The sequence below is a fragment of the Silurus meridionalis genome, chromosome 9 (genome assembly GCF_014805685.1).
Source record: "Silurus meridionalis isolate SWU-2019-XX chromosome 9, ASM1480568v1, whole genome shotgun sequence".
Classification (NCBI taxonomy): domain Eukaryota; kingdom Metazoa; phylum Chordata; class Actinopteri; order Siluriformes; family Siluridae; genus Silurus; species Silurus meridionalis.
In genome coordinates this window covers 11,444,390-11,465,951 of record NC_060892.1, presented here as the reverse complement: position 1 = coordinate 11,465,951, position 21,562 = coordinate 11,444,390, and the positions used below count along the sequence as shown (strand labels likewise).

Here is a 21,562-nt window from a genome sequence, read left to right as displayed (position 1 = left end):
CCAACTTGTACCAGTGTGAGGAGTGCCCTTCATAATGTGCGTGCTCAGATGTGTGTCTGCATGAAGTTAGTCATTTATGCATATGATATAACGACGTCTCTTACTCACTGGATTGATTCTGAGGAAATAAACATCTATACATCCTGCTGGAGAATGACCAAAAGAGCTTTCATTCTGCTGCTGATTTTGGGTAAAACAGAAATCCTTACTGTAAAAGAGATGTTAATAATATCTTTCAGTGTTTTGACTTTTTGTGCTTTCTCATCTTTAGGCTTTTGTGCCATGTGGCAGAGGGCAGGTAGGTGGCCAGATTATCTAATATCACCTTATTCTTATGAGGATGTGGACTGTTTAACCGTGTAACTGTGTGTTTCCTATTTCAGATGCTCAGATCACTTTAGGAAAACCTAAACTCGAGGCTCCCTTCTTTGGAATTGAGGAAGAAATTGTGAATGTTTCCTGCAAACTGGACGAGATCCCAACAGACGAGATTATTCTGTACAAGCTGTTTAAGGAGGATAATTTAAATAAGTTGTATGGGGAATACAGCGCTCACAGGAAAGAGAAAGGCCGTTTTCTTATTTATGTTCAACCTGCTCATGATGGATGGTTTATATGCCAGGCCAGTGTGCAAAACAACTCTGAGATCACTCCCACCTTCAGCGACAAGAAGAGATTCCATGTATTGCGTGAGTAAAAAAAAAAAGATAAAATAGACTAAAGATACCTGCTTTAGAAATGCTAAAAGTTAATGTAAAATTTATGTAAAAATAATGTATTCAAATTAATGAAAATGCATTTTTTTGTATTCTACCAATCTGTAGCATTGCAGGTCAAAGCAGTTATCAGTGGTGGACAGTAAGGAAGTAAATATAATTACCGTAATTTCCGGACTATAAAGCCCACCCATATATAAGCCGCAATCTTAATTTGACAAAGATTTTTATTTTTAACATAAATAAGCCGCACCTGTCTATAAGCCTGTCTACACTGAAACTAATGAACTTTACACAGGCTTTAACGAAAGACTCTAAATGCAATATGTTGTGCTTCTATTAGGAGCATAGCGGTATTTTGGGAATAGCATGTCACTGCATTCTTCCGCTTTTACTGCGTGTGTGTGCGTGTGAGACTGAGGATTATGTCCTTATTATTTTCTGATGCTCATTTCTAAGTTTCTTTGACTAACCCATAACGCTGTTACCAAGAAAAATAAAAAAGCACGAGTTTTGGAAACCTGTCTGTGCTTATATGATTTCTGTTGCAACTGGAGTTAGCGAGCTATCCCTTCACCCTGACTCAACACGCTACAACGGCTTGTATCTAAACAGTAGCCGACCAAGAAAGTCATTGTTCACTGTCTTCCTCATTCCTTTCACAACTACAGTGGTACCTTGACCTACTAGTGCATTAATGTATGGGTTTTCCGAGGCGGTCACTCGGTCGATTTTCTTGCTTTGTTACGCGAGCAAAATTGAGGTACGAGCTCGAGATGCCGCTGCTAGATGGCGAAGCCAGAAAGCGAAGATTGTGACGAAAATTAAGATAAACAAAAAGAAAAAGTAAAAATTTTAAAGTATAGGGATTGTAAAAAACGAGTTTTCCCTCCGCCTCCGCTTATCACCTTTAACCCCCTCCACACATACACACACACACACGCACACCCCAGCGGCGTTTTCGTTAGCTCAAGTCGTCTTATCTCTAGGGAAAAAACACTAAATAAAACCTTATTATATCTTTACATACTCTTTCTATTATGTTTTTATGCAAGATTTGTTATTTAGAAATGTATTTTCCAATTTAATAACATGAAACATAAAAACGGGGTGTCATTTTGAGGGTTGGAACGGATTAATGCCATTTTAAGTATTTTCAATATGGAAAACTGATTTGATGTGCGAGCAAATTGAGATACGAGCTCGTCTACGGAACGAATTAAACTCGTAGGTCAGGGTACCACTGTATTTCTCTGAGGAGTTTATCTTTTGTCATCGTCGTGCGCCACCAGTGGAAGTTTTTTCTCGCGATGCAGTGCAGCTCAGAACACAGATGAGGTGCGTTTTTTCGTTTCCGTTCGAAAATTTCATTGGTCCAATGTTATGTCGCTCAGTTTTTTGGCTCGAAGTTTGTGAAACCGGGAAAAACACAGGAAAAATCCATAAATTAGTCACTTCGTAGTTTAGCCGCGGGGTTTAAAACGTGGGAAAAAAGTAGCGGCTTATAGTCCAGTAGGTTCTATTCTTAAGTAGCTTTTTCTTGTATCTGAATTTTACTGAAGTATTTTGATTTTGAGAGACTTTTACTTTTACACTACATTTCAAGTCAAATATCTCACTTTTTATTTAACTACATTTTGTGAAATTAGTCGTTCCTTTTCATTGCTGCTTGATGGTATCTACTTAGCACAAACATACAGTTACGGCAGCAAGCAGAACATTTTAATAGTAATAAATAATGGAAGAAACTCCTAACTCTATATAAAAGGTTTTGGGCTCATTATAATTTTAATAGATATCAAACAGTTACTAATAAATATTATTTTATTAAATGATTGGTGTGCTTCTGGCAATAATAAATCATAATACATTGGATACTTGAGTACATTTGAAGGCAGATACGTTTGTACTTTCCCTCAAATTAAAGTTTAAAGGAAGCACTTTTAATTTTACTGGAGTGATATTTTACTGAGTATATCTCTACTCTAGTGCATGGTTTGTGTACTTTGTCCACCACTGACAGTTACAATATACACAATAAAAAGAAGTTTTTATTAATTAGTTAACTAAAAATGTGAGCAATCTATAATTAGCAAAGACGATTTCTATTCTTATTGATTAGAGTATAAAATAAATACTAGTTTAATTGTTATTCTCTCAAATTCTTTCCTTTTTCAGGGAGCTTAGGCTTAATGTGTATGTAGAAAATCAGTTGTACAGTATAGAATTGTCTTATAATTTATGAATAATAATATTTATGTGAAATGTTGTGTTTCAGTACCCATAGCAGGTGTAGAAATCATATCAAACCAGTCTTTGGAAGATCTCTGGGAGGGAGAAAGTCTGACTCTGCAGTGTGATATATCTAAAGGGACTTTTGTGTTTTATACCTGGATACGGGATAATTTGACGATCCAGAATGAAACCTCTGACAAACAACTACATATCCCGATCCTTACCAAAGAAAACAGCGGGGAATATTTTTGTCTTGCTGAAAACATCTTTAATGACACAGTATATTTCTCTAACATGAGTGCAGGAAGGAATGTGCATGTTAAAGGTAAAAAATGTGGGATTTATCTGTACAGTTCAACTTTGCGAAAGATGAACGAATTTTTGCACTTAAAGGAAAAAATCTACCCTGAACAACTTGAAAATTATTCTTTAACAATCTATCTACAACAAATGTGTAATGTAGAGGTTTCCTACATTACCCGTAGTGCTGCTTGGACACCTGCTGATACTGTTGTAGTAGTGTTTAATCCTTGCTTTAGGTCTATGCAAGAAGAGTTATGCAGCAGTGATTAAAACCTTTATTCTGTGCAGTTCTCCCATCTTCTCATCTGTATACTCTGCTCAAACTGATCACCTTAACATTAACTTTAATGGTAATACCACTTTTAAAACAATGACACCCGGCATTTTGTACATTGTCACTGCCATAACTTGGTGCAACTTTTTCGTGTAGTTGAAAGTTTGGGTTCAGCGTTTGCCGTCATTTTCACATTTTCTTAGACTGTTTTTTTTCTAATGGTAACAACATGTCCATTTTCCCTTATGTTAATGTTAACATTTTCCCATTCTTAAACTGTCGCTGCACTCAGTGTAGCCCTGTGATGTCGGTGTACAACAGAATCACCAAATACATCAAAAATATTTCAATACACAAAAGTATTTAAATACTTTCGATATTCAATGTGTTTCAGGGTGGATGTTTCTTTTAATCAGTTTGTTTTTTAATCAACTTTTTGTCTTTTGTTTATCTGTATACATTTTTAACCAACCTTCTCCCATTCTGTCTAATTTAGAGAACCTGTCAAGTCCTGAAATTTCATTTAATGTTCTCAAGGATGCCAAAGGAAATTTTAATGCAAGAGTGAACTGCGAGGTGAAAAAAGGATCCTTGCCCATAAACTTCACCCTGTTCAGAAACAATCAAAATGTTGACGCAGTCATCAGTCAACACCAAAATGTCACATTTGTAGTGCCCATTGTACTGGACCAGGACATGGGCACAGTGTATTGCCAAGCAAGTAATGGGGAACAACCAGTGCAAAGCAAGAAACTGAATCTAACAGTGGGTATGAAGCTTTGAAAAAAAATCATTTCTTCATTATGTAGTCCCACAGACACCACTGTTAAAGTTGGATGCTGTTAAATGGAAAGATTAAACCAAGATAAATCATGCCAGTTCTATTTCGATATCATATAGAGACAAAAAACTAAAAAATTATTCGAATGTTTTAAATAAAACTTAATAACCTGCTTAACTAATACATTATAATGCAAAATTTGCTGTATTTGCTGGTGGCTTTTTGTTGTTCTTTAACATTTGACGCTAGTTAATAATAATTTTTGCTTTTTTTTACTTCTACTGTTTTTTTGTTGTTGTTACAGATTATAATTGTAGTAATTTCCAGCCGAATTAACAGTTTTGAGGATGCTGTAAAAAGAAACAATGATCTGTCCATTTTGATGATCTAACATTTTTTTTTTTTCTGCTGTATCACCCTCACAGAGTCATTAGAGGGCACTGTAACAATAAGACTGGAGAAAGTTGAGAGCCAGGACTTGTGTTGGGCCGTGCTTGGTGTATACATGTATTGCGAAGTGAAAAATGAAAGTTTTCTGCAATTCCAGTGGTTCTTCAATAACAAAAGGCTGGAGAAATTTGGGACGTTTCACAGAATATATTACGAAGACAACTCGGGTATTTCTGTCAGATTGAACCCGCATGGTGCTAGTGATGGGTTCTACCACTGCGAGGTCTTTACCCCATTCAACAACACTAAAAAACTGAGGAGTTCTAAAGAGTTTCGGATTAGTTATGAAGGTTTGCAAAACCTTTACTATTTAGTAAACATAAGCACAAGTCAGATCTGTGTAGACTAAATCTAGTACCAGCAAATGCAAAGCAGTCAAAATGTTGAAAAAGATTTTCATGTGTCACAGGCCAGGTGCTTTATTTCCAGTGAAATTAAATGCTGTAGCATTACAAAATCATTAAGAGACAAGTGTGTTCTTCCAACACGTAGCCACAGTTTGGGGGAAGAACCATAGAGTATATAAGTGTGATCGTAAAGTGTTTGCATATTTTTTTGTTACTTTTAAATGAGGTTGAAGAATGTGACATTATTATGCACTGCAATGTAAATTAGGAACTATAATTTATGATATTATTGAATCTAAGGAACATTTGTGCAGAGCTTAAATCATGAATTCTATGAATAGAAAAAAAAACCCTGAGAATGCATGTAAAAGGTAGATCATTTTTAATGATTAGTCTGTTAAGGAAATGTGTCCATAATAGTAGGAGTGTTAACGAGTTCAATTCTTTTCCCATTTTAGCTTTCAACAAAATACCAACTAATGTGGCAGTCATCGTTTTCACCCTTTTCTCACTGCTGATTTGTGCTGTGTTCGCTTGTTGTATTTATGGAGTGGTGTTACGTGAGTAAAACATTTCATGCCTTGCCATTTTTCAATATATCGATTCCCCACATCTGTCACATACTCTACTGTGAAAAGAACTCAAAGCTCACTTACAATGGAATATAGTTTTCATGGAGTTTTAATCAACTTTCCAACTCTGAAGCAATATAATTCAGTCATTTGTCTTTATAAGCAATCAGACCCCCAGAAACTCCTCCTGTTGAAAAGAAAAAAACAGCTCCTTGTTCCATATACACATTTAGAACTAAATACCTAAATACTTTGAAATGTTTCTATAAAGTTGTGACCTTAACATAATTATTAAGTGATGTTCATGTCAATTGCCTTTAGACCTTCATTATGAGTGAGATTTCAGGTCATCAGATTTCCACTTCTTCTCTTAGTAAAGGGAAGGGAAACATATAAAATGGTAGATAGGGTTAATTTAAATAAAAGCTTTAGTACATTAATAATTCAACGGTATATAATGTTTAATTGTTCTGTTCTTTGTCAGGAAAAATGAAGGCGAGAAAATACATGTAAGTAATGATATTTTGAAAAAGTATGGAAAATACTGCACAATTATTATTATTTTCTTTTTTTTTACCGATAATACATCTAATGCCTTATTCTGATGATTATCAGCGTTCCATAACCCAAGAACAATCATTTAATTCAAGATGTTTTTATTACCTTCATCACGTTGCCCTTAATCTGCCTTTTATGTAAAACTCTAATATCTTACATATTTTTGTCCCAGGCAATTTCATTTATAAGAATTATGTATTCATCCAATAAAGACAAACTGTAAGCTTAATCATTTAAAAACAGTAGCTTGTTGAAATGTGAAGTTTTAGCTTTATCCAGGACTGTTACAATGTTTTGCCAAAATTCTTAATATTTGTTTTAGATTTCGTAAAACATCCACCATACAAGTTCCAACAAAAAGCGATTGCGATAAAACTATAATATACAGTACTAGTGCACAATAATGTAAATGTATGCATTACTGGCAACACTATTGTTGTACTTTTGTACTTTGTACTATTGATAATCAATCATACTCAAGAATTCAACAGCGCTGTGGACTTAGTTCCATTTTAAACCATTGCTTATACTTCTGTACATTCTGTACAGGTTTTCCTCTCCCCCATCACCCTGAATTATCTAAATGCATATTTGACCTCTGACCTTGATAAAGCAGGCTTGTGTCAATGCCTTTCCTTTAGCTTTAGAGTGAAAGACTTCCCAGACATGCATAGTGTCATTGATGATGATGATGATTATAATGATGATACTGAGGAAATTGAGGAAGACAAATTTGAAGAAGTAGAACATGAAGATCTGGTAAGAATGAATTTGCCTCAAATCTCTGTTTTAAAAAAGGTGGTGAAGGTGGCACCCACTACTTGTTTCTTTTTTCTTGTATAGGATACAGAGGCATATATCGAAGATATAGAGGTTGTACAAGCTTCCATGATGGAGGACTTTGAGGAGGTAACATGATTCACACACGTTCTTGTTTCCCTATAGAAATACATCAGCATTTATAAGAATTGTATAAAGCACACCGACATTTGCACAATCATACCAATATTGGTTACACTACACAAGTTCAGTTGATTCCACTAGTGTATACAAATTATATTCTAATATCAATCTTTCTCTTAGCTGGTATTCTCTGAAACTGTCATTTTTATCTTTTTTTTACAGAGTGAAGAGGAGAAAGAGACAGACGTAGATAATTACAATTTCTGAATATTTGTATGGTTACTAAAAAATGTAGTAACTTCATGTCTGAATACAGTAGTGTTAATGTTAAACCACATTGAAAATTTATGATTTTTGTTTGGAAAGGAAATATCCATAATACTGACTATTCATTATACAAGAAGTTGTGGAATTTCCAGGTCACTATTTAGATTATAACAATTTTGTAAGATTGACCATGTTAATATCTTAGTTTTTTGTCTTTGGTTTTGCATGAGTTTTATCCTGGCTGTTGAAGCGCATGCTCAGATGACACACTGATGGATTAGATCTAAGATGGCTCAACAGTTCTAAATTATGTTGTCTGTGTCAGGTCGAGTTATTCGTATGAAAAAGACCACAATCTTGATATTATTATTATTATTATTATTATTATTATTATTATTATTTACAGTTACTTTCCTGTTAGTTTGCTCAACTTTTTTGTTAGTAAACTTTCAGTTACTATGGGTTTAGTTTTGTTCATGGGTTGAGTTAATTGCAGTGACATTTAATAAAATCTTTACGTTCTTTGTTTTTGGACATGACTGTGTGTGGCTTGTGCTTGTGTGTAGATGTTTTTTACAGGAACCAGATCCCAACACTGATAAGAATTTACATTTACAAAGTTTAGCTATAAAAACAACCAAATAAGACGAAAAACATGTTAAGGATTACACTTATGTTATATGTAGGTTTAAAAAGGTGTTGCATTAATACTTTTGGCAGTGAAAGCTACTCATAAGCAACAGTAAATTTACTGTGTGTGAGACAGAGAGAGAAAGAGAGACGTCCATACTACTGTACGTAGCAGCCAAAATGGCCGGCATGTGCAGTGTAATACAGCTACCATGACAAACTGTATATAATATTTTTTTTTAAATTAACATTATAAGCTCGGTGTTTAATTACATATGTTTTCTTTAAACTACAGCATTAAACCTCTGAAGGTTACAAAACGTGTCTCTGACAACGTTCTCTGTCACTCGCAAGAGAGTCGACTCTTTAGTTCGATTCTTTCTTTCAGGTCAACTCTCAAACATGAGAGGTGTTTCTGCGTCATTGTCAACAATTGTCATTGTTGAATTGCGCTTCCGGTGCAAATCCAGCAAACTGCTTAAACTTTTTTCTTTTTTTTTTCACATCACAGTTGTTTGTATGTTCATTAGCAGGAATATCCGTTTATATATAATAATCTGGGTCGCAGTGACAGATGATGGTTAAGTCAATAAAACCAAATGGAATCTTTCCCAGACAGGACATTATATCTATATATAAAAATTAAACATTTGTTTTACATTATTATTTGGTGGGAAAGTCCGCCTTTGCTTGTTAACATATAGCCAAAATAGCAGGGAACCGATTGGCAATAGCAAGAGTCGACTCTTATTGGGGAGCCGAGTCAAACCCTGTGACTCGCTGAAAAGATCCGGAATTCCCATCACTGCCTGGGATACAAGTTACGAAGTTGCCTTTTCTCGTAACGTGTCTTAAAGGGAGGTTCTTACAGCAATTTCACTTCTAGAAAACAAAAGAAGGGAAGAGAAAAGTGTAGGAAATCTGCACCGCCGTTTATTTAAAGCGAAACAAAGCCGAAAGTCTTTTTGACCGTGTGAGTTAGTCATGGAGTCGGGTGAGCCCACTGCATACGGAGCCTCTTTAGCCGGAGGATCTTTCGATTTCTTTAAGTTTATCAAACAACCACTAACTATCGTACGATTTCTCAGCTGGGTAAGTGACAAAAACATTCATGTTGATATTGTGAAATATAGTTGGATCATATTTGATTACACTATAGCTCTTTTTTTTCTCAACGTTTGCAGTCACTTCCTGCATCGTACTTGTTCTGAAGTTAGTTTCTGTTTTGAAAATGCACAATTTAGCGAGGAAAACCTGTCAAACAAGAACAACCCGGATGTTTCTATAATGTTTATTCTTTGAAACGAAGTTTCTTTAACAACCAAGATTGCTTTCCTTAACCAAACAGTCTGGCTGGTTGAAGTTTGTCTCACGAGGTTCCTGGCTCACTGAACAGAACAGAAGGCGCCTTCATATACAATGTCATTGTGACATTTCTTATATTTCTTACCAAAAATATTAGCTCAGACTTGTAACTTCAGAGAGGAACCGAGACAAAGAAGTAAAAAGTTTTGGTTTCAAGTCGGACGACATGTGTATGACACCTTTCAGAGATCCTGTTTAAAACTGATCTAAAACAAAAAGCGGTTCCTCTTTTTTTTCTTTGAAATGATTTTTCCATTGCATCTTGTGATTCAAGTCTGCACATTTGTCAGAAGAAAGAAAGAAAAATATTAATGAACCGTGTCACTCTCTCAGTAACATGATCAATTCCTGTAAGCTGAAAGCCTTTGTACACACTACCAACATACATTTTCACAACTCTTTCTCATAAAATCAGCTCCAACCCCTAAAATCTAAACTGCTTGTGATCTGGAGAAACTAATAACATCATGTAAATCTTCTCAGAAAGGACACCTCGTGCCTGACCTGTCCAAACGGTGAAAACATGAACAGCTGTGGGGTAACACGAGAGTTGTTGTGAGCATCACTGCCAAAAGTCCCCAACACTCTCTAGCTTTCATAGTCATTATATAACTAGTTACAGGGACTTTTTTCTGAGATCATTTTTGTGGTTTAAAAAAAAAAAAAAAAAAAAAAATTGACACAGGAAGTTTGTAGATCATTACAGGAAGTCAGAAGAAAGATCATTTGATGCTCATTGTAAAGCTCTTTGTTCTAAAACCACCTCCCAAATGTACATTTCATTTCTCAATACGGTTGCATGACCTTTTTTCTACCTTGTGTTAGTCCTTATCAGACAACAGAACCATTCTTCCTACAGGAAGTTAAATTCACAAGTATTTTAAGAAAATTACAAATCAAAATGCATTATCATTATGACAGATCATGCATGCAAAAAACAAACAAAAACATGTATGTGTGTGTGTGTAAAATATTATACACACACACACACACACACACACACACACATATATATATATATATATATATATATATATATATATATATATATATATATATATATATAAAATGTATATATATATGTGTGTGTGTGTGTGTGTGTGTGTGTGTGTGTGTATGTATGTCTGTTTCATATTAATGTTTTACTTGACCTAATTTCAACCTTTTTTTTTCCTCCTGCCTGCAAATATCTTGTTGACTCAGGAGCAACTTTAACAAATGAAGCCTGTCTGCAACCTTGTGTGCTTTTCTTTCCAATCTCCGGCGATTTACATTTCAGCTCTCAAAATGTCTGCCCTGTTTGTTCTTCATCATCATCATCATCATCATCATCATCAAATTAGAGATGGCTAATACAAATGCATACTAAATATCATTCAAATGACAGCAGTCATAGCTTAAAATTGTTCTAATCAACATATATAAACATTAATGACCAATAAATTAGTTAGCAGAATATAATGACTGAAGCAGTCGGCAGTTATTTTAGCACTGATGTTTGTGTGAACAGAGATCAGTCAAGTGAAGAGAAGACAAATAAGCTAGTGTTACGATATATATATAGAAATGTCAACCTTTGACCCTGTGAATAGTTTCCCAGTCCTCAACACCTAAAGCAAACATACGTGACACTGACAAAGTAATTTCTACTTTAATATTTGTTGGCATGTTGCTGGCTGGCTACCCGCCTGTTTTAGACATTTAACTCTCTAATTATCTCCAGAAGCCGTGTTTACACATTCTGAGCATTGTGTTCAGCTGAAGCATGTTTGATAATTCTGATCACCATGAAAGGAAGATATTCTTCCAATAAAAAAAGTCTGAAACTGTTTTGCATAAAACATTAGGAATACTTGATAGCACTTTACTTTAAAATCCAAATTTAAAATTGTATTTTGTTAAATAATTACTGTATTTCTTTTACACTCCTCATTGATACTTTAACATTTGAATATATTTGATGCCAAGCACTTTAATGCTTCTAAAGAAACGTTATTGTTATCATTCCTATTGTATTTAAATCGTATAATAAGGGTTGATTATGCAAACAGTTCCCTGTAAAAAGGATTTTCTTTTGGTTCGTCTTAAATGTTTTTGAACCTTTAGTGATTTTCACTTCTCTTTTCTATTCCTGGTAATTTTTAGGTGTTTGCCATTGTGGTTTTTGCCACCATAACAGCAGAGGGCTATATCAATTCAAAAGATTCGTCACAGGTGGTCTGCATGTTCAACCAAAACGACGGCGCCTGCAATTATGGAGTGGGCATCGGGATCATCGCCTTTTTCGCCAGTAGCGCCTTCCTCTTCGCCGATGCCTATCTTCCCTTCATGAGCAGCGCACAAGAGAGGAAGCGTCTTGTGATGGCAGATCTGGGGTTCTCAGGTACAATGGAGCATAACAGAACAACCTCACAAATTGCGGGGGGTAAATTTTCAATGTAAATTTTGCACCTCCGGAAGTAAGAACAGGTCTGGAAAACCCCATGATCCAGATTTAGAAAAGATAAAAGGGGCATGTTTATTTTATGTAGGGGCCAGTTTTCATATTATGTGTTTTTATCAAGACCAAACATGTTGAGGGCCTTAGTGTTTCAGGCCACACATATAAGGCAACTTGCACAGAGGTTATTATAATTTTTTTTAAATATATATATATTTTTAATAAAAACACATTGAATTTAAATAATACATTGAATTTGCAATAGAAAATAATGCCATTACTTGTAATTTGTGTTAAAAAACTTTGCTTAGTTCTTTTGTTGATAAAGAAATATATAGGCCCACAAAAATACATGCATTTGTATTAAAACAATTTTAATAGGTTTCATATCTCTTTCCCTCTCTGTCTGCTTAAACCAGGGGTCTGGACATTTCTGTGGTTTGTGTGTTTTTGCGTCTTGGCTAATCAGTGGTCAAAAACCACTGACAGACTTTTAATCCCTGTTGATGCAGCTCAAGCTACCATTACCTTCTCCTTCTTCTCTTTCGCTGCATGGGTAAGTCTTTCCTTCATTAAATCTATATCAAAAGCAACATGTATCCAAAACATGTTTTGTAAATATGTTTATTAATAGATTACTCATGAAAGCACTATTGGATATTGATTACTAAACAAACCAGTGCTGTATTACTGGAATAGATATATTTATTCAGACTTTATTTAGTTCATTGTTAAGTTGTGACATTATATGGATTTTTTTCATTTCATTTTTTTTCATTTTTTCATTTTTTTCAAGAAATTCATAAATTGTCATTCTGAATGAAAAAAATTGCCAAAGATGATGCTGGATTTGAATATAATATGGCTGATCATCACAAACACAATGTGTGTTAATAAAAAGCAAACAAATTGTACTCATTGGCAAACTACTGCCAGAGTGTACAAAAAATAAAACAGTTCACGATTTCCTGTTATTTGTAAATTGGCCAGTTTGTAGAATGAAATGTCCATAGGTCTATGATTACAGTAAAAATTGTTTTTAAAATACTGATGTAAAAGAAAAACACATTTACAGAACAGCCTAATTACTAAATTGGTTATTTCTCTGACAGGGTGTGTTGACCTATTTGGCCCTGATGAGATTTCGCCAAGGTGTTGGAAACATCGGTCAAGGCTTTTCGGAATCTGGTCCGGATCACACCTCTCCATACCAGGGATCCACAATCTCTCATGATTCCTCGCCATACCCGCCTACTACTTACCCCTCAGACCTTTACCAGCAGCCCCCCTTCATGGGTAAACCAGAGCCGATTGGCAACAGTAACTACCAGCCACCAAGCTACTGACAAGAACAAGGGCCCTTCTTGAGAGAAAGTGAAAAGGGATGATTAAGTGTTCTGATCATATGACACGCAGCATGGAAGGAGCCTGTAAGAGCAGCAAATGAGAACGCTTGTGTATTGATGGGCTCAGGCATTCCTTGAAGTTGACTGGTTCTCCCAGTCACCATGAAGTTATTCTTTGTGCTTGCTTTCAGTGATACACAGCCTTTCTGTGTTGCAATTGTTTTTGTATGTTTGTGTTGCCCAAAAAAAATTTATCATTGATTGCACAAATGGTGCCTAAATATAATGCAAGTAATTGTGAGACTGCTGAAAACGGAGTAGGCTTTTACTGCGCTTAAGCCTAGACTGTTGTGTAACGTGTTAATGCTGATCTTTAGATCAGCAGCGCAACATTTTTACACTGCATTTTGCACCATGACCCTCAATAATATGGCACATAAAGTTAAATATCATACTTGCACTTAACTGTGCTTTCCAGTGATACAGTGCTCAGTCAGCTGACCAGGTCAGATGTAATTCTTTAGAGATTCACATCCTTGCTGCCAAAATCATGCCATAGTCTGCACTGTTAAATACAATACAATTACCTCTTTTCATTCATGTGCCACTAGAGGTTTTCTTTGTGTCCTCAAATTTGTAGAAGACCACTAATTTTTTGGGACATGAGCGTAAACTTCATTTACAGAGCATGACATTTTACTTATCAACCTGTTACACAAGAAGTACCTGGAAAACCCGCCAAAATATTAACAACTTACATAAGATGATTCAATCCGTCAATGTATTAAACACCAAATATTTTGTGCCAAAGTTAAAAATTTTTTTACAGCAAACATACAGCCTTGTTCTTTTAACTGCTGACCCTCTGTGTTTATTGTTAAACAGCTTTTGATTCAGTTTCAGGCAATTTTACCCTCTGGTTTTGTAGTTTAGACTTTAAGAACTTTATTAATAATTAATTAATCCTAATGCCACTTCAGTTGAGCACGTGCTTAATGATTTGCACTACTTAATTTAATGCATTTCTTTCTGGGATGTGGGTAATTCTTAAAATCACTGGCCATATTTTGTTTATCAGATTTTTGATTGTAGATTAATTTTTTTTTTTTTTTTTAACTGTTAATTTTCCAAAATGTTTGTGGTATATTCCTTTTCTTTGTTTGGTCTTGAAGCACAAACCATCGATTTAAATACAACATGCATTTACCAGGGAACAAAACAAATGTAATAAAAGGTTTTTATTGCAACTAATATCTGATGTGCCTTTTTCTTCTTTAAGGATATCCTTAAATTAAAATTATAATAATTAAATTAAAAGGTTAATAATAGAAACAGCACGTACAGTTAGTGTCAAAACTGACATTTTATTTAAATCTATTGAAAATGTGACAGACAAACATTTAAAAAAATTGTGCTTTAAGCACCATATCAGACATCAGCTCCTGTAAATTGAGCATTTGCTGCTCATTCTTATGATAGTTGTGTTCTTGTTTAAATTAGTTAATAGTCAATTGTACAGCGTGTGTTCATAAATGAAGGGATGCAAAAAGCTTGCGTGATGCACTGTGGTCCACCTGCTTCCCCTTCAGAACATGACTGGGAGTCTCATCCCTCTGAGGGACACAGTTCTCTTTATTTTCCATCAGGCCTCCATAGCATGCTCTGCATACTGCTTGGTATTTATCAGCTCCTCCGATCACCTCCACCTGAAAAATCCAGCATGAGAATGAGTGAAGCCCATTGCAGTCAGATTCATGACGATAACCTTTCAAATTTAATTACATTAAATCATTTTTATTTAATTTTAAAGACAGTTCTGTGAACATCTGCATGCATGTAATAACCAAGCAATAAACAACTTCCTAAGTATTGTTTACAATCAGGATTAATTCCAGGGACACGCTACACAACTCATTTTATCTAACCCGTGTCTGACCTCTTGCTCTGCTCCAAGTCTCTTGGTGTAAGACGCCTCTTTAAAGCACTGCATACAGACTGCATTTAGCTTCACCACACTCTCAGCCAAAGGGACCAGGTTGAGTATATTGCCAAAAGCCTATGGAGAAAAACAGGGGAAAAAAAAAATATTACTAGTAACATTAAACTAATTCTAAAAATGTTGAGGTCATAGCGTAGAGAAAACTATATCTAGTTTACAACTACCTGTAACCATGTTTAGCCATGTAACATAATACATTCCACTTCAATTAATAACTAAATACAATAGCACAGAATAGGGGGTGTAACGGTACACAAAATTCACGAATCGGTATGTGCCTCTGTTTTTGAGTTACGGTTAGGTTTAATTGATTAAATAAGTTTACATTTGTTGGACCCCATTTGGGAAACAGTGCGTGTGTGTTTGACATTTAATATTTATTTAAAAAAAAAAAGATATGATCTACTTAACTGTTCTAATTATTTCAGCATACTTTAAAAAATGTCTTAATTTATTCACTCCCTTGATATGTGGAATTGTCAGGATTTTCTAGTGCTATGGATAGTTTAGCGTTTTCCTGTATGCGCAAAACATTTCCTGTACCTCGTGAATAGCCACAGTGACAGGATGCTACCTTTTTTAATCCATTTATGTTATTGCTGTCTAGATATAGTCTAAACTTTCTTTCGGCTTCTCCCATTAGGGGGCGCCACAGCGGATCATCCGCATGTTTGATTTGGCACATGTTTTACGCTGGATGCCCTTCCTAACACAACACTCCCCATTTATCCGAGCTTGGGACCAGCACTAAGATTGCACTGGCTGGTGCAACCCTAATGGCTGGGGTTGGTTCCCTGACCGGGAATAAAAGAAAAAAAACATTTAGTACAGTCACATGTTTAATGTCAAACTACAGTCTATGGTCATAACTATACAGAGCATAAAAAAACCAGAAGCTATAAGTAATTATAAAAAGTACTTCCTCTTTGTGCCATACCACCCACACTAATATTTCAGTCAGTAGAAATACCTCACCTTCCTCTGAAATGTGCCATCAAGTGCTGCAACAATTATAGTCTTCCCCATGTTAGCCATGGCCTCACAGAACTCCACAGTGTCCGGGAACTAAAATGAAATGTAAAAAATTTAAGTTGGTGTTGTGTAGACCCGAGCTCAGATAAAAAAAATTAATCTAGAAATTCTAGCGCATACACAAACAAGTAAGATCATTTCTGCCTTGTGTTCATATTGTTCCCCATCAGAAAGTGACCGTACCAAGTCACAGGTAAATGCAGTGAACCAGGGCTGAAACGATTCCTCGAGTCACTCAAATACAAAAATTCATCGTACTGACGCACCAGCAGCTAAACTCTGGAGCACTCAGCACAACATGGTTACCGGTGGATGCACCAGAAAGTTTGGATGTTTACGAGAAGTCAGAATTGCAAGGAAAAAAAAAAAAAAAAAAAAAAAGTCAAAATTGTGAGAAATAAATAGAAGTTGGAATTAGGCAAACTTTTTTAATGTGGCGGAAACAAGCTTCCATAGATTCTAGCCAAAGATAATAAAGTAAAAAAATATTTGTGATCATTTTAAAAAATAAACATAAAAACATATATATATTTACTACTGCTCTTTAATAAAGTACTTCTTATCCGATTAATCAATAGAATAATCGATCACTTAAATCATCGATCGCTACAACCCTAGTGACAAACAGCTAAAAAAAAAAAAAAATCTCTCACTTTTAATTGCTTTATTTAGCCTTTTTTTCTTTTTCAGGAAAGGGCTGGTACAAGGTGTGGCATATCTTGAATGTGATTTGCTGTTAGTGGAGGCCATGTGTCTTTCCTGACTTCCGTATTCAAGGCTAAATACAACAGTGAACAATATCAAGTCAAGTCTTTAGCTATGCTGTGGCCAGGAGCACATTAATGCAACGTACAATGGGAATAATAAATACTTTGCTGAATTGCTTTTGTCATGAAGACAGCAACATCAATGGTTTAAAGAATGCAGCAACTGCCAGTTCTGGGGATTTGACTGGAAAATGTTTACGTCAGCAGGCCAAGCATATACAGGTAAGTTCTGTTTGTTCTATTGTAAATGAAAGGTACACATTCTAAATCTGTTTATTTGCACACTCTGTATTCAAACAAAAGGAGTTCCTACTTACAAACTGGCCTTCATCGATGCCGATCACACAGGCCTGTAGTGCACGAGACCAGACATCTTTTAGACAGTTAGCTGGCACAGCTTCCATTGTATTTCTGCCAAAACAAATCATTTGCTGCATTACCCATATCTCACAGGAGTATAAATCTCAGATCATGCATTATTAAATATAAACATACATATGCGTGCATAAAATGTGGATGCTCTTACTTGTCGTGTGTGGCCATTCCCGAGTCGGAGTAACGAGTGTCTTTGGCATATTTGATCACCAGGCAGTGGTATTGGGCAATCTGAAAACGTCGAACTCTCCTCATCAGCTCAGTACTATTAAGGTTTAAGAAGAAAAGGAAAGTATATTAGAAAAACATTTATATTTACATTTTAAATTGATTGAGTATTTACATCTATCAGTGGAGTATAAAAGTGGATATCAAAAACTTAATTTACTTTGTGGACCATGATGAACGTGAATGCAATAGTTTGACACAGCTTTGACAAGACAATGGACACCGATTCTGTTCTTTTCACTGATTATTGTTGTCTTTAGCCTCTTTGTATTTTGCCTTTAACTTGCTCAGCAATGGAACCCCCAAAAGCCCCTCGTAGACGGCCTGGATTTTGAAAATGTTCAAATTGATTGTATAATTAAATCTTACATATGTTTAAAGCCAGATGCACACTTTGCGATTTTGGCCACAATTTGGTCGTCTGAGACTAAAAGATTCCTATAATTTTGGGCTAAAATCTGTAGTTTTTGGTCGCTGGTTTGACATGTTCACAGCAGCCAATTACTGGCCTTTGCGATATTTATTTTCCTCCAATGAAATTCTGGCAGTGTCAGACGATTTCAGACTCTTTCGTGTGACTTCTCCTACGACAACCGTCAAACCATCAGCTCCAAACCTGGTGACGCAATTACAGTGACAACTTTAAACCATCTCAGGGAAAATGTGGAAACGATTCAGGTGTACAGTACAGCAAGAAAAGAAACATTGAGTTATGGAGGGAAAAGGAGCATTTCTATGACGTTTTTACCATCGAGGCAGTTCATGAACAAAATAAACTCTTCAGATTGGTCTGACATTATGACAACTGAGATCCTACAGTGTGACATGGGACTGGTCCATGGGCAATCGCAAGAAAACAATCAAAGCCCTGCAGAAGACAATTTATTTAATGGAGACTCAACTACCTCCTCTCATTCATCAGTTATTTGAGCACCAAATGACAGATAACATGGTTACAGATTACATTACAATAACCAAAGTGACAAAATGACTACAATGAAAAAACAATGTTAGTGTAAAGATGTAATCAGGGCCTAATTTAGATGTGATTTAGAACCTAATGAAAAAATGTGTGTATGTGTTTGTGTGTGTGTGTGTGTGTGTCAGTGGTTGGGGGGTGTTCAACTTCAAGCTGTTTACACTATTGTAAGTGAGATCTGTGGGAATCATTGTGATTTCTAACTTTTCCTCTTCCAACAGATGTGTGTAGTCTGTGTCTCCTGAACCAGAAAGTATTACAAAATATTGACTGATGAAGACTCCAAAGAACTTTGTAAGTAACTTTAGATGAGGGTGTCTGCAAAATGCAATAAATGTAAATTATTATTATTATTATTATTATTATTATTATTATTATTATTAGATACAGTGCTGGAAACCACAATCCAGTTACTTGACTTGAATTCTGTTCACTAAATTCAGGAATAAACATCTCTAACAACAAACAAAATGTTATCGAAAACACACATTTCATGTGATAAATCTGTATAAAGTGTTTAGAAATGTCGAACAGCTAAAGGGGTCCTAAATAAAAATAAAAAGTAGTAGCTCTTAAAGTATACGGATGGTGACTGGGACTGGAGTTTTCGCGCTTTCTGACGTTTCCTTTGTTGTCATTTCCTCCTCAAACCCGCTCAAACAGTTCGCCAAATAAACCATGAAATTAGCATACATTTTATAATTACGACTAGCATTTTTTTTTTTAAGTCGGCATAATATATAAATATATCTCACCTTTTTCCGGAGAACATTGGTCCGAAGATAACCTGTACCATAAAAAAGCCTCGTTAGTTACAGCTAAAAACACCACATACTATTTATACAGCAGCATAAAGTCTGTACAAATTCAAGAAGGCAAACAGGCATACGGATATGCACAATATCGATATTTTTACTTTAAGCAGCAGTTATTTAGTTTAGTTTTTAGTTTAGTATGCGGACAAAACTATAAAGTGAAACATTTACCTGAATCTGTCCCCGTGTTTTCCTTGGAGAATTTGGCATAATAATTGGTACGTTTAAACATTCCATTGTGCAAATTTTTATTTACCAAGACAATAAAATAAAAATGTAATAAATCCGCGAAAGCAGGTTTCCCGGTTTCTCTGCAGAGGAAATTCGAAATGACCCGCCAGATTCTCACGTTGTCGTAACGACGAAGAGGCGCGCCGGCCTGCCCCTTTTGCGCAACGAAATTCTGCGTCCCAATCTGCTTGCTATCCACCCTATATAGTGTGCGAGATCACAATAAGTGTGTCGCAAATCGTAATATGTTGAAATGAGTGTCCCAACAGGTACCCGGATGGTTTACTATTTCCGGCCATTTAGAGGAACTTTGGGAAATTCGGAAATTAATTGATAAAATCGAAGTGCCAAATAGTCTTAAAATATTTATATATATATATATATATATATATATATATATATATATATATATATATATATATATATATATATGTATATATATATATATATATATATATATATATATATATATATATATATATTTTTTTTTTAAATAATCTGTTATTTATCTACTGCACAAAATATATTACTTGATTATTAAAGAAAGGAGCATGCAAAACAACAAACCCTTGGACTGTTTTTTTTGTTTATATATATATATATATATATATATATATATATATATATATATATATATATACGTTATTCCTTTTTTTTTAAAGATATCGTTTCTGTTGATGTTCTGTTTTAAAAAGTTCCTTGTTCATGTCCATGTTTATCATTTACATGAAAAGTAAAACTCAAGTACAACAAAACATGTTTATTTTCATATTTAAAAGGAAAGCAAGTGTAACTAAAAAACTGTCAGTGCATTAAAAATAAAACTACTTATACTACTTATATATTTTAACTTCAGCAGGAGCGAGACAAAACTTAAATATTGTGGGTGGGAGAAAGATTTCCGTTCAAACGGGTTGGAGCGAGGCTGAACCCTGTGGAAGCAGGACTAAACCCTGTGGAAGCGGGACTGAACCCTGTGGAAGCAGGACTAAACCCTGCGCAAGTGAGACTGAACCCTGCGGAAGCGGGACTGAACCCTGTGGAAGCGAGACTGAACCCTGTGGAAGCGGGACTGAACCCTGTGGAAGCGAGACTGAACCCTGTGGAAGCGAGACTGAACCCTGTGGAAGCGGGACTGAACCCTGTGGAAGCGAGACTGAACCCTGTGGAAGCGAGACTGAACCCTGTGGAAGCGGGACAGCTTCACTTTGTTATGTTGGTGGAAAAATTTTTATGTGAAAGAGCATATAATAATAATAATTTATTTTCTGCAATAGAAGAAGATAGGTCTGCTCAAGGTGCCATGCATTCTTGCCCAAAGAATTGTCTGGATGTTCTCTGGAGCTCTGTTCACAGACGTTTTGAGTACTTGTTGGCTGCTTTTTCTTCACTCTCTGGTCTCTGGATTTAGATCAGGTGATTGAGGAGGGCAGGCCATTTGATGCAACTCCCTAACAGTCTGCTTCTTGAGCAAATAGCTCTTACACAACCACGGGTATGTATGGGGTCATTGACTTGTTGAAAACAAATTATAGTCCCACTAAGTGCAAACATGTTGAAAAACACTGTGGTAGACATGCTGGTTAAGTGCGCCCTCAATTTTGACTATTACCAACAGTATCACCAGCAAAGCACACCCTCACTATCACAACTACTCTTTTATGCTTCACAGTGGAACTGTCCGTTCAATCTTTCTACACTGGTTAAACAACACTTTTCCACTGGTCTTGATTTTTAAAAGTAACGATGGGCCTACCCTTTCCTCTGCATGACACAACTGATGGTCTAAGTTAAGAAGGCAAGACATTTAACAAATGAACTCTGGACATGATTCACCTGTGAATTGAGAACCATACCATGTGACTACTTTGCAAAACTAATGAGAGAACGCTATGGGTTTGCCAAGCTGTCATTAAAGTTAAATGTAGACACTATACCACCATATAAAA

General features: G+C 35.5%; 3 protein-coding genes across 4 annotated transcripts; 2 read left to right on the top strand and 1 right to left on the bottom strand.

The window, feature by feature from the left end:
- The first annotated feature begins 23 nt into the window (after window positions 1–23).
- Window positions 24–7,940, top strand: si:dkey-93h22.7. Of its 2 annotated transcripts, none has more exons than XM_046857706.1 (11): window positions 24–190; window positions 272–298; window positions 384–689; window positions 2,995–3,276; window positions 4,025–4,293; window positions 4,857–5,049; window positions 5,565–5,666; window positions 6,163–6,187; window positions 6,878–6,995; window positions 7,080–7,145; window positions 7,362–7,940. In XM_046857706.1, the coding sequence occupies exons 1-11, from the start codon at window positions 49–51 to the stop codon at window positions 7,404–7,406; spliced, it is 1,575 nt and encodes a 524-aa protein (XP_046713662.1). In that variant the 5' UTR covers window positions 24–48; the 3' UTR covers window positions 7,407–7,940. The 2 variants fall into 2 exon arrangements, with proteins under 2 accessions (XP_046713662.1, XP_046713661.1); XM_046857705.1 differs by having other exon boundaries at window positions 4,025–4,297; window positions 4,735–5,049.
- Window positions 7,941–8,794: 854 nt separating this feature from the next.
- Window positions 8,795–13,500, top strand: syngr2b (synaptogyrin 2b). The gene is made up of 4 exons (XM_046857715.1): window positions 8,795–9,128; window positions 11,547–11,784; window positions 12,261–12,397; window positions 12,954–13,500. Exons 1-4 carry the CDS (start codon window positions 9,021–9,023, stop codon window positions 13,185–13,187), a joined length of 717 nt encoding a protein of 238 aa, XP_046713671.1. The 5' UTR covers window positions 8,795–9,020; the 3' UTR covers window positions 13,188–13,500.
- Window positions 13,501–14,526: 1,026 nt separating this feature from the next.
- On the bottom strand, window positions 14,527–19,788 carry tk1 (thymidine kinase 1, soluble). The gene is made up of 7 exons (XM_046857716.1): window positions 19,554–19,788; window positions 19,323–19,354; window positions 17,512–17,625; window positions 17,303–17,396; window positions 16,162–16,251; window positions 15,124–15,243; window positions 14,527–14,893 (listed from the first exon to the last, which is right to left on the bottom strand). Exons 1-7 carry the CDS (start codon window positions 19,617–19,619, stop codon window positions 14,714–14,716), a joined length of 696 nt encoding a protein of 231 aa, XP_046713672.1. The 5' UTR covers window positions 19,620–19,788; the 3' UTR covers window positions 14,527–14,713.
- Window positions 19,789–21,562: the final 1,774 nt, after the last annotated feature.